Raw genomic sequence first — 18,400 nt, forward strand, 5'->3', positions numbered from 1 at the left:
ATAGAGGTGGAGCGATAGAGGTGGAGCGATGGAGGTGGAGCCATAGAGGTGGAGCCATAGAGGTGGAGCGATAGAGGTGGAGCGATAGAGGTGGAGCCATAGAGGTGGAGCCATAGAGGTGGAGCGATAGAGGTGGAGCCATAGAGGTGGAGCCATAGAGGTGGAGCCATAGAGGTGGAGCGATAGAGGTGGAGCGATAGAGGTGGAGCCATAGAGGTGGAGCCATAGAGGTGGAGCCATAGAGGTGGAGCCATAGAGGTGGAGCCATAGAGGTGGAGCGATAGAGGTGGAGCGATAGAGGTGGAGCGATAGAGGTGGAGCGATAGAGGTGGAGCCATAGAGGTGGAGCCATAGAGGTGGAGCCATAGAGGTGGAGCCATAGAGGTGGAGCCATAGCGCCGCCCTTCATTGTTTACACGCGGGCCACCTGGCCGTTGCAGTCGGGGACAATACCTACCCTGTCTGGGTGCCGTCGCCCGTTGTGTCCTTCCCCTAGGCTCCTCCCCCTCACCTTCGCCACGCAGGGAGGAGACACGGTGAATCAACAGCATGCAGCCCCCTCTCCCTCCCCCCCCTCCCCAAGGGCAGGGGGACAACAGATTGGCCGTTTCCTCCCAGGATCCACACACCCTCTCCCTCTCTCCGGCTGCGCCGTCTCCGGGGAGCTCGGCCAGGTTCACACACCACCTAATCTCTCTCCCTGGTCGCTATCATCCAGCAGGTGGGCTGAGTCGTCGTCCCCCCCCCCCCACACTGAACCCACTGAACCCCACTGTCTGCTTATCTCCCTGCCGAGGTCATGGGGAAAACCAGGCGGGAAAAGGTGGGACGAGACACTGCTTCAAAAGGGGGGAGAGAGGGGGAGGCAGGGGGGGAGGTAAGGATAGGACGGCCCCCCATGTGTGGAGCAGGAGGTCTTATGCCTCAACTCGCCTCCCCACTCTCTCCTCCTCCTGCCTCCAGTTGCCAGGTACCTTCCACGTCCTTTCATCTCCGGGATCGGCTGGTTAGGTCTGCTAATCCGCCACAATGCCACGCAACGCTGTTACAATCATAACAAACACACAACGCAGATTCCTTCCATCTCTCTCCGAGTACTACCAAGAGGCAGATGCTGATCTGTTACTGGTTAAGAGATAATATCACAGACAAACATGCACACAATCAACTCTAGGAAGAAACTCCCGTTTTCATCAAATGTAGAAGCGTAAGCAGATGTTTCTTCATGCACATCTAAACCAGGCCCGTGCAGCCACATTGCAGACAGACTGCACGGGTTACGGACGCTTTTCAAACGACTCAACGGCAAAACGGTTGCACATGGAAGGCAGACTCATGGCAGGCTGATAAAACAGCACGGCCTGCTTTTAACCACAGACACACGTTGGCGCGACATTGCTTTGTTCACGTGTGCGGACCCCTCTGAACCGAGCGGACACGGCCGTCGGAAATGCCACCATCTTGGCACCGATCTGAGTGTGCCGCGCTGAGGGAGATGAAGGCACGTTCTGATACAGTAGAGCAAAGCTCCAAATGGCGTTTGTGGAATGAACACGCACGCTCCATTAGCATCAGAACAACGCGTCCGCGCAGCGCGGGGAACAGTCAGAGCCCAGGGTGAGCGTGGTTTAGTCAGGCAAGTGGGAGGAGGAGAGACGCCGACGCCGTGATCCACTCATTCCTGCATCCTCCCTGAACACGACACTCACAGAGAGCGAGAGAGAGAGAGAGAGAGAGAGAGAGAAATGGAGTGTGTGGACATAGCTTTACCGGACAAACAGCCATTGAAACCTCCTCCCCTTCCTCCTCAGACGAACCAGAGTCACACCCTTCACACAGACAGCGGCTCCAAGCAGCAACAGCTGGGAGCAGCTCTACAGCGGAACGTTATTAAGTACCACTGAACCAACAAAGGAAATATGGGAACCAAAACATCCACAGCCCACAGAAAGCCGTGTGCGTGCGTGCATGTTTCTTCATTTTAAAATGCAGAGTGTTTTTGCTCTGTGGTGCTGTGGTCCTCAACCTGAGGGTCTGGGCCCTGCAGGGGCCGCTGATATGCATAACGGGGTCGCAGGAGAGTGCTGCTGACCTTGGAATTAGATATTCGATGATCTATTATTCATCTAAGGTCTCATATCCGTCTGATGATTCATAGCCACGAGCAAACGGCGTGTAGCAGAGCGATGCGTTGATGTTCACCCGTGCAATAACATTACAAGCAGATGTTGAGAGGGTATCAACTATTTGTGTGGAAGCAGATGAGCCGGCAGCTCACATAACTTCAGAGCGAGCAACGGGTTCACTGGCGTCGTGCTTGGTGCTAGAGGCCTGCTGGACGACGGCTGTCATGCTCTCTGCGTGACTCGTGCCTACGTAGAGGGGGGGCTCATACCAGGGGTCTGACTCATAGCAACACTCATCTCCGTACGGCCACCACATCCGTCCCAGTGCAGACCACCGTCCTGTCCGGCCGAGCACGTCGACCCGGTGAGCAAAGGGCCGGCCGTCCGTCTCTGAATGAAAGGCAGATGGGGTGTAAGGAGGGGGCGTCAACGAGACCCAACGGCAGGAGGTACAAAGACTGGCCTGTATGGACGCGGCCTGGGCGGGGCCCTGATAAGACCCATGAGTCAACACGTGGACTTCTGCTACTTCCTCATTCGGCCCAGCGGGTTGTTATACTCTGTGTGTGTGTGTGTGTGTGTGTGTGTGTGTGTGTGTGTGTGTGTGTGTGTGTGTGTGTGTGTGTGTGTGTGTGTGTGTGTGTGTGTGTGTGTGTGTGTGTGTGTGTGTGTAAATACTACAAACTAATTTCACTCCTGCTAATGCGTCTGGTCATGTCTTGCCTATTGTGAAAAAGTTTGTAAAGTAAAATAAAAGTGAGTTATTAAAGTACATAAGTTCTTTCAAGACTCTTTCAAAAGAGGACAGGTTTCTAAGGGCACTCGCCCCAGCTCCCAATCCCGAGAGGAGAGGAGACCAACGATGGAGACCTGATCCACCCCTCTCAGAGAGGCCCGTGGACGGCCCGACACTCTGCCCTGGGTCCACCGGGTCTATTGTGTGGATCCGCCGCCCACCAGGTCTGCTAGAACACGGGGTCCCCAGTCTACCCTCCCTCTGTCGTCTTCATTGCACTTCTTTGATCCAAACCGTCGCAGGTAAGGAGGGCGGGGCTGTGCTTGGCAGGCTATCCATACTTAATAGAGCAATAGACCAATCACAACAGGCGATCTCAGACGAACCGATGGGCTGGTGATGGGAGCCGGACGTGGCCGTGTATTCTCAGAGAGATATCAGCCAGAGCCATCAGCAGCCCTGGTGTCTCCCTCACTCCATTAGTTCCACTGGTGCATACACGGCCGTACGGCCAGAGTGTGAGGAGCCTCCTAAGCACACGTCCTAATCTATCTTCTGATCAACATGAACCTCACACGGAGAGACGTGTGCTGACAACTATTTAAACTATGGCCAACTAGAGTTAGATAAAAGGTGTAGGGGTGTGTGTGTGTGTGTGTGTGTGTGTGTGTGTGTGTGTGTGTGTGTGTGTGTGTGTGTGTGTGTGTGTGTGTGTGTGTGTGTGTGTGTGTGTGTGTGTGTGTGTGTGTGTGTGTGTGTGTGTGTGTGCGCGTTCTGCTGAAACCTCTGGGAGAGATCAGTTCCACTTAACACCGGTTTCTGGTAAACCAACCATGCCATGCACTTCAAATCGATCGTGTAGAACTGACAAATGGGTTTAGTGGCATGACAGTGCAGGAGTAGCTCACACGTGCGCGCCGCCCAGACTAATGCACTTCTCCGCTGTCCATAAAGACGCACACAATCAGCCGCTTCCTGATCCTTTCATCCAGGATTTCCTTTCTCCAGGACACAACTGCACTGCTGGTGTATGACTGGGCCCATTGTGTGGAGAACACACACACACACACACACACACACACACACACACACACACACACACACACACACACACACACACACACACACACACACACACACACACACACACACACACACACACACACACACACACCTGTTAGCCGTGACCCCTGTGTGCGGTCTGGGTTAAGGACAGACAAGAAGCAGGTGTACCAACAGCACAGTAGACGGCTACGCCCTCTTCACTCTCCGGCTCCCAGCCTTAGGAAACCTCTCGGCGCAGCCCGGCAGACAACATCACACAGATCAACAGAAGCACAGGAAGAAAGAAGCAACATTGAAGCAAGATGGCACCTGCCCCGACACACACACAACACACGACAGTTGTGTGCGAGTGCTTCTCCTCTCTCGCCGGAACAAAGCATTTCCCTGGAGATCAGCGAGGTGATTCACCGGGCTGTCATCTGTCGACCTCTGAATCAGAACATGAGAAAAACAAACGGTAACATCAGCAGACCTGCGGCTGTATACAGCCCCCCCCGCCCCTGAGACAGTAGAACAGATACGAGTTATGTTCTTATTATACGTGTTGATGCCCGAGATAGAGACCTCTTTCATAGGTTCCCCATCAGTAGGGCTGCCTCTATTCCTGCCACATTTGGTCCTGTCTCTGCTGACCTTGTCATCAAGCAGAGTTTCAGGGACTTGCCAGCGTTGATTGTAAACAGCTCGATGAATGATATGCGGCACAGAACTCTGCCTTTCCACCTTCCTATTGCAACGGATTTCTGGTGTTCCTCTGTCTTTAATGCTGGCCGTACTATTGCCAAACAAAAGAAATGTGTGCCTCTAGCTTTAATAAAGTCTTCAGAGTTCAGCAGCGGGGGGAATCCATCTGACTCGGTTTCCCTGACGCCCTGGCGTCCTGCAGATGTAGGCCCTACATCTCGCCCGCACGGTGGAGCTCTCTGAACACTGAACCGCCATCGGGAACCGCCCCTACGCCAGGTATCAGGTCGTATACAAGGAGATCTGAGGCGCAGCCTTCCATTTACATCTTGAAATAGACAGCTCTACCCAGGCCTGAGTCAGTCACCCCATGTGTATCTCTCCATGGGGCAGTCCAGAGGCCACTCATGCGTGTATCCACTAGGCGCCTGTCAAAGGCTTTACGTTGGGTCCAATAGTCCCCGTGCTAAAGTTAAAGTGCTGGCTCTGCGGCTGGCCCTCAGAGGCAGGGCACCTCTCCTTCCGCCCCCCCCCCCCCCCCCCGTCCCCACCGTGGTGACCAGGGCGAGCTGTGGCGAGGAAAGGCCTCCTCCACATGTGTGTTTACCCACCAGCTAAAACCAACAGGCTATATTTACCCCGCTCAAACAGACCCAGGAATGAGCCGTCCAGAAGGGACGAGAACCAGCGCAGTGGAGCTGGGGAGAACGGGGCGCCACACACTGGGGTACCCCCCCCCCCCCCCCCCCCCACTTCCCCTTCCTCATCATCACCCCTTCCTCCCCATCCTCCTCATCTTCAACAAGGTGGACCAAAACAAGCAGGGGCGTCAGCAGCGGCCGACGCCATCAGAGCAACGATGGCCTGTTGGTTATGTTTGAGTTACTACCATTCGTCTTCTCTTCCTAGACAGGCTGACAGAGCCGTAAACAACTGCCCGGGCCGGTTTGACCTCGCCGGGACAGGAAGATGCCCCGGTGGTTGATTGATGAGCCCCCAGGCCAGTCGTTTATTACCACACACAGTGTCAAGAGAGCAGAGAGAGCGAGGGAGTCCCGCCCCTTCTGGACCTTTGAACCAACACTGCCGCCATCCTCACTGTCACAGGCAGGCCTCCCCAGGAGGACCAGGATGGATCCATAAAGGAGATTTATTACAGAGGACCCCATCACAGGGAAGCTGCATCTAACACCCCGCGGCGGGCTGCGATACAAGCTGTACCTGTATTCTGTGCGCTCAACATCCAGGATTACGGTAGCGTAATCCCTCATCAGAACGCCTGGACATGCTAATGAGTCTGATGACGAATATACTAGTGGAGGATGAAACATGTTGATGGGTTTAGAAAAATCCACAAAATAGCAGCATATTGAGGGACTCCATCCAGCCAAAGGAACTGTGCTAACGTGAGGCAGATGGTGGCCTTGTCCCGGGGCGTGCGGTCCCCTCTCTATGACCCATCAGGCTTTACTAACGAGCAACACGCAGCCACGGGGGGGGAATATGGCTCGATGGCCATGATCATTCCCTTGAGGGCGAGATAACCAAATCCTTATTTCCATTAACATTTTAGTTAACCAAGACACCTTCAGGAATCGCGAGGAACCCGGGCCACAACCGCACTCTGGATCTAAAATTACAAACGGCCGCGAGGCTGCCAAGCGTGTTGTGGTTGTGGGCGGAGACATTTAAACTTGGGCTGGAAGCAGGCTGACCACAAGGCAACATCTCACACAGCACCCGGGAACATCTAGCAAACTTAAAGTCTCCGAAGACTGAAACTGCATAGGAAAAAACATGAAAATAATTCTTCATCAACATTGTTGTTTTTTTTCAACATAACTGCAACCATATCGTTTACAGATAGCCGCGATTAACCCCCTTGTTAAGAAAAATGTGAATTAAACATCAAAGATTGTTATACTCAATCATGATCCCTAAGAGATTATAAAAGCAATATCCGAGCTCTAAATCTACTTCATATCAACAAACTGATGCGTCCATTTAACAATGTTGGAAATGATTAACATTTCAGCGGATTAGTTGTATTATCATTTAAGTCACTATTTACAGACAGAGAATCATCTCCTAAGCTCCTTGCTTGTCAAGTGGACACATGCTGTAAACATTAATGCATTAAAGGCGCACAGCAGTCCCGTTTAAAAGACGCTTCTACTGAGCCAACTACAGCAGGATACAAATCTGACAAACAAGTTACACCAAAATAACAGAATAATCCCACAAACAGGCTCGTTAACATGCCGGCTAAATGGACAACATACAGCCAGTAGTTGGCTATATTTTTATGTTGACTCCGGAGGGATTTGAACCGAGTTCAATGGGAAAAACAACAAGTAAAGCCCGAGACTTGAACATAAAGAACATCTCTGCTCATAGGGTGAGTTTACAGGGGTTGTGTGGGTTGTAAACCTATTCTGCCACTATGGACTTTTGATCCCACAGCCATTACAACCAGTTCTATTCGAGTCAGCCGATACCAACTGGTGCCCCTCTGAAGTGCCCACTAGATCCCCGCTGGACGGACGAGAGGGTTGTGGGGTCCGACCCAGACCCAGCCCAGGGGAACAGACCCTTTCCATGGCAACTTCCGACTGCAGCACAACTATTCAAATTCCAGGCTCGTCCTCGCTAACTAGCTGGGCAGCTCCCAACTAAAAAGACAATGTTCCCATTGTCTGGAACTTGTAGTTTAATGGAGTCGTCAGGCCCTCCCAGTCGTGATTAGCTCAGGTGAAAAAAAGACTACACGTCGGAAGGCTGCGGAGCGCAAGGCGCCTGCGCAGTGCGCGTTCCTTAAAGATCGGGAAGCCTTGGGGATTTTGGGTTGTAAATGCGTTAATACAACGACCGGTGGCTGTGATGTACGTGTACTACTGAACGGAAGGCCCATACACGGGGTATACATGCAGTATGCGTTCTCTCGGAGCGCTATCTCGGGGTAAACCCGGCCGTAGTATCGGGCTGTTGACTGCGCTGACTGAAGTTCGTTCGCCTCCTCACGATGTTCGCTTCGCTGGCCGAGCGGACTCGTTAGTTTACAACATCGTTTAACACCCCACCGCGGTACAAACCACCACTGTGGACGGAAAACATCAGGACACATATCATACCTGGCGACGCTTTCTGGTTTTCGTGAACTTAAATCCTGTTTCGGTAATAGTGGGTCCGTTGAAGGAGCGCTCTGTGGCCGCCTGCTTACCGCTGCGCTGCCAGGAATGCTTCGGCTCAAACGAAACACGGCTCACACGCTCACTGCGCATGCGCGACCACGCTCGATGCACCAGGCTGATAGTAACGCAGGGGGCGCTGTTCAATGGTCCGACGGCTCCACCTCCGGGATGCGTGTGTTAACGAAATTGATGAGCATGTGATTGGATGAATTATCGTAGGCTGTATTCAGTCGTAAGCTGTGTTTTGTGATTGCAGTAGTAGCCTTTAATAAATGTGTACTCCGCTGCAGTTCTACCCAGACGGTCTGTTTGCAGCCAGCGGCAGAAGATCGGTGGTGATGCGGCAGAATGAGTGGACAGCATGAGTGGACAGCGCCCCCCTGTGTGATTCCTGTATAATACAACATGTGTTTCTATTGGACCGCTGGTCGGGTTATTCTTTCTATATACTTAGAAAGAAAGGGGGATGATTGGGATCGAAAATCCTATATTCTGAACAGGATAAAAAAGTTCTAAACAACGCTTAAATGAATTGCCCTACACCATTTTATTTGTAAAACCACATGTAGTGAAGCTTGAAAGTGACTTGATATGTCAACATTTTCCCGCATTGAAAACTTGGTTTATAAGCATTTTAAGATAATATCTCATTACACGAATCCAGGTTATCCTCCACTTCAGTTTGAGGAGACGCTATATAGAAACCATGAAGGCAGTACTGTTGATCAGTCACCAGGGGGCAGTATTGCATCAGATACAGGGAGTGGATTAATGTTATTATTATCATCTCCCTTATTTGTTTATGGATTATATTTTTGAAATTGTGCAAATTTTTTAATTTTACATAACAGTAGAGGAACATGTACAAGTGTAAGGTTCTAGGTAGTAAGGCAGTAATAACTTACTATGAAACAACCTGGATCTATTTCATTGAAAGTACATCTACTCAAGTAGCCTATTGACCGCCAAAATAAATGTTACCCTGTTCAGCTTAATCAAGAAAAGCTCTGGTTGCTACAGGGATTATCTTTGTTTAGTTTTTTATTTCTGCCCTACAGGATGTTGGTCTGATCCTGACACCTGCCATTCCCTCATGTCACGAGTGAGAAGATGTGTATCGCACGCCTACGTCAGAGGAGGGTTCGCTTTGATAGGCTATCCGTCTCCACGTCATACAGTGTTTTATAACGCAATAGCTGCCAAAATGATATAGGTCAATGAACAACCCTATTAAACTATATTACCCACAATGCAACGTAGCAACCACCCCCAGCACCGCTGAGTCCAGTGTTGCCAGATTGGGCGGGATTTCCCGCCAAATCTGGCAACCTTGACAACAGCACGCTGAAGCTAGTGTAATCAGGGAAATCCAGCCCAATCTGGCAACACTGTCTGAGTCCCGTTCCAATAGGTCGTCGCTCCCTCCGGTTCACCCATCGCTCCAGCGCTCAGTCCACAGTGCGCACCGGGTTACGGAGCGACCAGGACACCGTGACTAACAGCCGCACACCGGAGACCCGTGACCAGCACCGCGGCCGCACACCGGAGACCCAGGGACCGCTGAGCTGCGTGTTGGGACGCTTCCCCGGTACATTTGGATATACGGAGTCACCCTGCAGACTGACAGCTCGCTTCATGGAATGTCTATGGGGGGAAAGGATGTTTCATGACGACAGCCCTCTCGCCAGCTGACTGACCTATATTACGAACCAAGGAACCCTGAAGGAGTGGTTGGACGGGAGCGTGTTCCCAGACGCGGATGGTGCCACCTCGTATACACATCCACCCCCACGCCCATGCGACGATGTGGTCGGAGGTCTTCGTAGTCCAGGTTAGGTTACAGTAACCAGTGTCACCTCGTCCACCTAAAGCCTGCTCGTTATTCAGCCAGGCTTGTTGACTGAAGTAGCCTCCTAGCCTGCCTAATAGGCCGACCTAATCGTATTATTATCATTCATTATATTATTATTAGACCTGTTATTATATTATAAATTATTAGGGCTGTTACTATGATTGTTATTTGTATGATCATGTTTATGATTAGTATTACTACATTGTAATAAACGCTGTCTTACACCCACACAGCCTATAAAAACAAGTCACGAAGAGGATCGGATGGCCTTATTCCGCCCAGCGCGTCAAAACGGATCAGATACATCCACATTATAGTTCACGCCTTCTGGAGTATGAAGAGGCAGTCGATAGCATCCCAGTCTCCCTGCTGTCGTTCTGTCTGAGGATCCCCGATGGAGGATGAACTCTGTGGGTCTGGGCCATCGATCGAGCAGCAGAAACCAATCGGCTCTGGAGGCTTTGAGTGAAGGATGACATTAGATATAGTCTGACATCGATGTACTCTCCCCAGAACAGAGGACTTCATCCGGAGGTTTCAAACCAAGCACTCGCTCAGTGATGTCCCGAACGCTGAGGATGTAGATTGGAACGGAACGCAAAGCTAAGAGCCAGGGAGGGTTATCTTTGTTGCGATGCGACTTCAGTCGGTGCTGGATGTGGTGCCGCTGGATAATATAGTCGATGTTTGTAGTGCACATGTAAATTCAGATGTGAACGTGGACGAGGGCTTGTTTGTGAAGGCTGTGCAGGCTGTCAGGTCGTTGAACTGGCTCATGTTTGGCGATGCATGTAGGATTTAGTCTTTGCTGGCTTGTCAGAATGTAGGGCATTTTCTGCACTCATGAGCCCGACATCACAATAGAGGGTCAGTCTCTTTATTTCTCTTGCTCTAAACAGGGGTTGTGCGCTTGAATCTTATGTATGAGAAAAGACACGTCAACCGACTAGGATACGGTGTATTTTTTCTATTCACTATTTATTGACCGCTTTTTAAATAGTCGGCTGGATGATCTGGTTTTGATTGGCTACTGCCAGGCGCATAGATTATGACTACTTTGTGCAGCTTTTAAACGTTCTTACAAGGTTATAATTGAATCACCGCTTTATGACAGTTGACCGTAAGCTAATGGCTCTCTGTTTATAGGCTAAATATAGCGCAACGCGTTGGAGGATTCATAGTCTACCACCAACATTGAAATACGATGAGTAAGGCCTAAATGAAGATTAAAATGGAAGCCACAAGTCGTTGTTACTCATTTTAGGCTACACTACATTTAGTAGATCCAGTTTCTGAATTTGAATTCATAACTCGACTGAGTGCCCCCCCGCCCGGACGCTTTACATAGGCTCCCAGGTTCCTGGTAACCAGGCCTGCTGTCTGTCAGAACACACCTCCATCGGTCCTCGGTGGAACAGCCGGACCGTTCCCCGGGACACCGGCCGGACCGTGGCTCCGCTGGGCCGAGGGGTCCGACGCGAGGAGCCTCCCCCTGGACCCGTCGCTCCGGGAGTACATGTTCCCTACGCCCTGCGTCCTTTCACCCCTGGTTACCGCGGCGACACTGCTTCCTCGGGACGGGCCGCCGACGGTGGAGGGGCCGGCCGCGCTCTGACCCCCCGGGACGGACCGCTGAGCAGCCCGCGGGTCCCCCGATGGGCCCCGCGTGAGTCGCTAGAGGCCAGGGCCGTGACGCCAGACCGCGCCCCGCCGCCATGGACCCCCCTGGCAGGGCGTGTAGCGCAGCGGGGCCTTGCACCAGCTGTGGAGGCCGCTGCTCCCCCCCGCCCCTCTGCCTCGCCTCCCCCGGGCCCCCGTCCAACCCGTGGTCCTCCCCCACGCCGCCGCCCCTGATGCGGCCCGGCCCCGCCCCGCAGCAGGGGGTGAACGGCGGCAGCTGGAGCTCCACCTCGGCCGGCTCCTCCTCCTCCCCCCCCCCGCCCTGCCCCGGGGGCGGGGGTCCGCAGCCCAACCCCTACTGGACGGCCGTGTTCGACTACGAGGCGGCGGCGGACGAGGAGCTGACGCTGCGGCGCGGCGAGCCGCTGGAGGTGCTCTCCAAGGACTCCAAGGTGTCCGGCGACGAGGGCTGGTGGACGGGCAAGATCCGGGACAAGGTGGGCATCTTCCCCAGCAACTACGTCACGCGGCGGGACCCCCAGCTCGCCCCGGGGGGGGGGCTGGTGCCGGGCGCGGTGGGGGCCGGGGACCGCCCCTCGGAGATCGACTTCTCGGAGCTGGTGCTGGAGGAGGTGATCGGCGCGGGGGGCTTCGGGAAGGTGTACAAGGGGGTGTGGCGGGGGGAGGAGGTGGCGGTGAAGGCCGCGCGGCAGGACCCCGACGAGGACATCAGCGTCACGGCCGAGAGCGTGCGGCAGGAGGCCCGGCTCTTCTGGATGCTGCGCCACCCCAACATCATCTCGCTGCGCGGCGTGTGCCTGAAGGAGCCCAACCTCTGCCTGGTGATGGAGTACGCCCGGGGCGGCGGGCTGAACCGCGCGCTGGCCGGCAAGAGGGTGCCACCCCGCGTGCTGGTCAACTGGGCCGTGCAGATCGCCACGGGGATGAACTACCTGCACAACCAGACCATCGTGCCCGTCATCCACCGAGACCTCAAGTCCAGCAACGGTAAGGGCCCGGTGGGGCTGGGGGCCCGTCCTTGGGGGGGGGAGGGGGGCCCCCATAGACCTCTAGTGGTTCAGCCCGTCCTGGGGACGGGCTGAACCACTAGAGGTCTGTGGGGGGGCAGTCAGGTTCTGGACCACTACATTTACATTTAGGGTGTTTGGCAGGCGCCTCAATCCAAAGCGACTCACAATAAGTACATTTGTCAGAAGAAAGAGAAACAACAATATATCGCTGACGGCACAGTAAGAATGTTCACAGAACCCAGTGCCGAGCACGAACACTCACTAGGTTAACCCATTCCTCGTCTACAACAAAGATAGCTAGGATAAGACGCTACAAAAGTACTATTTTTAAGTGCAAGGACGTACAACATACGATTAGTGCGTAAGAGGGGAGGGAGTGGCTATGGAGAGCCCAGGCGAACTCTGGACCCACTAGAGGTCTGTGTGGCTGCTGTGTTTTGGTAGTTCTTTGAGTTGAGGAGACCTTTTCAGAGTAATGTTCTCCACACCGGAGAGGAGTGAGAGGGGAGACGGGGGGAACGTCCCCTCTGGCTCCTGGGGGATCTGAGCAGGACTACAAATAGACCGCTAGCTGTCGTGTTTGACACATGTCAATCAAGTATGGGGATATCTCATCCGACGAGATTGGTGAGCTTCCTCGTTAAAACACGTGACCTACTGTGGTCGGGATGAGTAGAGCGAGGGTGCGGGTGAGAAGAACCCACAGTAGTATGTTGATACATTGATTCGGCCTTTGACGTTTTACCCACGATGTTGACACTTGTTTCCCTGGTAGGGGAGTAGATTACGGGATGGATCACACGATGTGGGTCCTTTTATATTTAACCGAGCAGTACCGCCTCCTTCCTGCGGGGGCTGAGCTTCCACTGCCATCTTTGTATTCGTACCTTAACTGTTGTTTGTGCCTCTGCGGACAGAACAGCGAACGCTGACTGTAATGTGGGATGAAAGAGATGTGAATGTGGAACCTCAGGTCAGATCAACCCTGGGTGGGTTCCGGGCGATAGCCGACATTGTCGACACAAGCACATAAACGCTTGGAGACAAATTGTGGCCCCCTCTGCCATTTTTCCCCGTGCTCGCTCTGTGCACAGCATCCTCCTCCTCCACCTCCCTCTCCTCCTCCTCCTCCCTCTCCTCCTCGCCCTCGTTCTGCCTCCTCTTCCCGAGGAGAGCTGCTCTCTCCGCACCGCTCTGGTCTATTTTTGGTCCTTTGTGCTACTTGCTGTTTAAAGACGCAGTTGCGGTTGATGTTGTTTTGGTTGCATCAAAGGAGTAATGTGTGACGCGCGTTGGTGTCCGTTCGGTAGATCAATGCGTGTTAATGCACGCGTGTGTGTGTGTGTGTGTATGTGTTTGTGTATGTATATGTGTATGTGTATGTTAATGTGTGTGATTGTGTGTGTGTGTGTGTGTGTGTGTGTATGTGGGTCTGCTTTTAATGTGCGTGTGTGTGAGTGCGCGTGAGTGTTAATGTCTGTGTATGTGTGTTTGTGTGTGTGTGTGTGTGTGTGTGTGGGGTCTGCTTTAATGTGCGTGTGTGGTGTGCGTGAGTGTTAATGTCTGTGTTTGTGTGTGTGTGTGTGTGTGCATATTAATGCTGTGTGTGTAATGCGCGTGTGTGTATGTGTGTGTGTATGCGTGTGTGTGTGTGTGTGTGTGTGTGTGTGTGTGTGTGTGTGTGTGTGTGTGTGTGTGTGTGTGTGTGTGTGTGTGTGTGTGTGTGTGTGTGTGTGTGTGTGTGTGTGTGTGTGTTCATCTAGGGGTCATTACAGTGTAATGTGGGGAGCCGGCAGCTTACCTCTTAGAATTCCTACAGTCTCCACTCCTCTGCCAAAATTCCTCCTAATATTGTGTCTATGAGACGTGACACTCCTCTCTCTCTGCACATCATAGCCTCCCCTCCAGCCTCCACCCTCCCTCCCTACACCCTCCCCCCACCCTCCCTCCATTCCCTCCGCCCCCCCCCCCCATGCTGCTGTAATGGTGGAGGATCAGATGGCCATTGGACAGTGATGCCTTGGCAACAGCAGCCCCAGATCTGCCTTCTCACGGGCGCAGGGGAGTGCTTATGTTCTGTTGAGTCATGGCGCTGCGGGCCGCCCCCCCCCCCCCCCCCCCCCCCCCTCCCCAGAGTCTGAACAAAGCCTCGACCCTGAGCCCCCCTCACAGGCTGTGAGTGGTTCTCTGTCGACCCCGCCCCCGTGGCCTCTGAGTCATGGTCGGTTTATTGAGGACGGTGCAGGACTCAGCGTGGGGTGAGACTGGACGGGGTGAGACTGGACGGGGTGAGACTGGACGGGGTGAGACTGGACGGGGTGAGACTGTACCGGGTGAGACTGTACGGGGTGAGACTGTACCGGGTGAGACTGGACGGGGTGAGACTGTACGGGGTGAGACTGGACGGGGTGAGACTGGACGGGGTGAGACTGTACCGGGTGAGACTGGACGGGGTGAGACTGGACGGGGTGAGACTGTACCGGGTGAGACTGGACGGGGTGAGACTGTACCGGGTGAGACTGTACCAGGTGAGACTGTACGGGGTGATGCTGCCTCAGTGTGGGGTGAGACTGTACGGGGTGAGACTGGACGGGGTGAGACTGGACGGGGTGAGACTGTACGGGGTGAGACTGTACCAGGTGAGACTGGACGGGGTGAGACTGTACCGGGTGAGACTGTACCGGGTGAGACTGGACGGGGTGAGACTGTACCGGGTGAGACTGGACGGGGTGAGACTGTACCGGGTGAGACTGTACGGGGTGAGACTGTACCGGGTGAGACTGTACCAGGTGAGACTGTACGGGGTGATGCTGCCTCAGTGTGGGGTGAGACTGTGACTCACCCTAGGAGACGGGTTGCCATGGTGATGCTCCTCTGGGGAGGAGAGCGTGAGGAGGAGCAGAGGGAGTCAGGGATGGAGACTCTGCCGTGGTGAGGGGGAGCAGAGGAGGCGCTGTGTCCGTGTGTTTGGTGAGGGAGAGGGAACTAGGGATGGATCGGTCAGTTCACCAAGAAGAATCGTTCTTCGTTCAGTCGCGTTTCCGTTAGCGGTGAGTCATGGTGAGTCAGACTCAGCTCCTCCCTCGTTCTCAAACGACCGTGCAAACGGTCATCAATCAACGCACAACGTTACAATTAAGTTCCTTTCAGCTGAGGAGCGCTTCATGTTTGGAATCGGGATGTTGTTGCCCGGGCCGGTCCCTCTTCACCGGTCTGCTAACCTAACACAGAGAACAGCGAGTCAGCGAGGGGGAGGCGAGTCTGGGAGGACCAACGGGAGAGACCAACGAGGGAGAACTGAAACGTGGAGTCGTTCCTTCGAACTCGCAGACGTCCCACCGCTGGAGGGAGCCCACCTGGGGACCGTGGAGGAGGAGGAGGGGACAGCACGGGGAGGAGGAGGTTCAGTGAAGGAGCGCGCTGGCTGGTCCGTGTCTGCGTCTAGGGTTACCCCCGGGCTCATTGTCCAGGTGCCGCGCCTCTCAGGTGTCCTCTTCAAACGCCGACCACTTGGCATCGCCACGGTTACGGAGACACACACAGGGCCCCGGGCCCCCCCCCCCTCGCTCGGCTGTCTCCTTGGATCTCCGGCCTGTAAACAATCCAGGCTCACTGGCTGCGCTCCACACGCCACCCTCTGGGCTCCGCCGCCCCAAAGGCTTTCACCGCCTCTCGCTGGCTTCACGCTTGGATATTATTATGATTTGTTTTTTCCCATAGAGGTGTGCATATGTGTGTGTGTGTGTGTGTGTGTGTGTGTGTGTGTGTGTGTGTGTGTGTGTGTGTGTGTGTGTGTGTGTGTGTGTGTGTGTGTGTGTGTGTGTGTGTGTGTGTGTGTGTGTGCATCTATTTCAAATGCATTTGTCACACAGACCAGAAGTGATCGGTGATGAGTGAGTGAGTGAGTGAGGGATAAGTGTAGTGTTCAAATTAATCATAGTTTTCTGTCTTGACGTTCACCTTTGATTCATCCACAGTTGATTGGATTTAGTAGTTTACACACACCTCTACATTCCCGTAGAGGTGTGTGTATGTATGTGTGTGAGCATCTATTTCAAATGCATTTGTCACACAGACCTCAGAACATAAATGAGTGAGTGAGTGAGTGAGTGAGTGAGTGAGTGAGTGAGTGAGTGAGTGAGTGAGTGAGTGAGTGAGTGAGTGAGTGAGTGTGTAGCAATCAGCTCAAAATAGTCTTAGTTTTTATGTTTTTATGGCTTAATTATGAATCTGGTAGATTAGTTCTCCCTCGTGGAACTACGATACATACGGTAGCCATTTTGTATTGGCTGGTTTCCCTGTGGCTCAACCTAATGTAGAATAGGTGTATTTGGTCATGGAACAGTGACTCCAGGTTCAAGACGGAGTTAATGAGGTGGGAGTGAAGGCAGAGCAGACAGCGCGACGACCCGGAGCTCTGACTGTGTTTACCTCCCATGGAGAGAGCGTGTTTACCCAGTCAACACGCGTACCTGGGGACTGAGTGGCACAGAGCGAGAATATCTGGTCTACTAATCGCAATAGAGTATTTAAACGAAGCTAACCAGAAGGGTAGAAAGCAGGGCTGTTCGTCACTGTTCGTGCTCTCCTGTTATGACAGTTTTGGTTACATAAATGAGACACACTGGCAACCGTAGGGGCGCTTATCGGTTTTAATATCGGCTTATCTAATCAGCAACTTGTCAATATGCAATACATAGATAATATATATGTATGTATAATACATCGACAAGCTAGCATCCTGTCATGGCCGCACACATTGAAAAGCCATGTTGTATGAGAGGGAGAGGGAGAGGGAGAGAGGGAGAGGGAGAGGGAGAGAGAGAGAGAGAGAGAGAGAGAGAGAGAGAGAGAGAGAGAGAGAGAGAGAGAGAGAGAGAGAGGGACTATAGCATCGAGTGCGTTGAGGAGAGGATTAGCGTGGTGGCTACTGTGGACGGCTAATCCCTGAGAGAGAGAGACAGAGTGTGGAGGGCCAGACTGTGACTAACGGGACCAGCGGGAGCCCCGGGGAGCAGCCAGGAGCGGAGGAGAGGAGGGTGGAACCCGGGGTCCGACACAGAGGACCCTGGGTTAGGGCCCGCACTTTAGAGGCATCGTCTCCCCCGGAGGAGGGGGGAGGGGGGGGAGGAGCAAGGGAAGACATGTACGGTGGTCACTTGAGGATTCACTGTCGACGAGAGAGAGAGAGAGAGAGAGAGAGAGAGAGAGAGAGAGAGAGGGGCAGAGAGAGCAAGAGAGAGAGAGAGAGAGAGGTTGGTTACTGAAGAGCTGGGTTATTGTTTCCCTGAGCGACGGTGTTCCTGGCGTTCATGAGGCTCTCTGTGTGTTCAGTGCAGGCTGCGCTCTGCGCTCTGCCCCACAGCCTGAGTGTGTGGAGGACGGACAGTGGAGCGCTGTGGTGCTGAGGCAGTAGGCGTGTACACACACACACACACACACACACAAACATAGACGCATACATACGTACAGAGACACACACACACTTATATACACAAAACGACATGCAAACATAGACGCATGCAAACATAGACACTTGCATACATGCATACACATACACATACAAGTATCCACACACAAACACACACATATACACTCACAGACACACACCACAGTGGAGCAATGACAATGACCCCATTCTTCCACCGCAGCCCAAGACAGCGAGCGAGCCAGGATCACAATGACAAGAGTCACTAGAGAGAGAGAGAGAGAGAGAGAGAGAGAGAGAGAGAGAGAGAGAGAGAGGGAGTGTGTAGGGTTAAACTGAGGAGGGTTTCACACTGGGTCTCCCCTCTGTTCTCGGTGTGTGTTGAGACTAATTAGGACTTGTATTCTCACTGTACTCTTCACCTGCTGCACGTCCTCATCTGATGGCCTCGGCGCGTAGCTTTTACTACCGACTTCCTCCTGCTAATGGCTCAGGAGGAGTCATCACCAGATCCCCATCAGTGGAGCTCCGGGTTATGGCCCCGGAGAGAGATGGAGTCTGCCACCATCACCATTAAGCTCCTTCAATAGAGTGGACGGGTTCGGGAGAGAGGGGGGAGAGAGGGGGGGAGAGGGGGGGAGAGAGAGGGGGAGGGAGGTAGAGAGGG

General features: G+C 53.5%; 2 protein-coding genes across 4 annotated transcripts in view; one reads left to right on the top strand and one right to left on the bottom strand.

The window, feature by feature from the left end:
* sipa1l3 (signal-induced proliferation-associated 1 like 3) overlaps nt 1-7,867 on the bottom strand; it is a 65,950-nt gene extending 58,083 nt beyond the window's left edge. For all 3 annotated transcript variants that reach the window (XM_056611745.1, XM_056611746.1, XM_056611744.1), the window contains exon 1: nt 7,743-7,867. The gene's annotated coding sequence lies outside the window, so the exon portion shown is untranslated. The remainder of the gene's footprint in view (nt 1-7,742) is intronic.
* Nucleotides 7,868-11,430: 3,563 nt separating this feature from the next.
* map3k10 (mitogen-activated protein kinase kinase kinase 10) lies at nt 11,431-15,142 on the top strand. Its single transcript, XM_056612397.1, has 3 exons — nt 11,431-12,282; nt 13,279-13,294; nt 14,551-15,142. The coding sequence occupies exons 1-3, from the start codon at nt 11,508-11,510 to the stop codon at nt 15,140-15,142; spliced, it is 1,383 nt and encodes a 460-aa protein (XP_056468372.1). The 5' UTR covers nt 11,431-11,507.
* Nucleotides 15,143-18,400: the final 3,258 nt, after the last annotated feature.

This window comes from Gadus chalcogrammus, chromosome 16, assembly GCF_026213295.1.
Source record: "Gadus chalcogrammus isolate NIFS_2021 chromosome 16, NIFS_Gcha_1.0, whole genome shotgun sequence".
Classification (NCBI taxonomy): Eukaryota; Metazoa; Chordata; class Actinopteri; order Gadiformes; family Gadidae; genus Gadus; species Gadus chalcogrammus.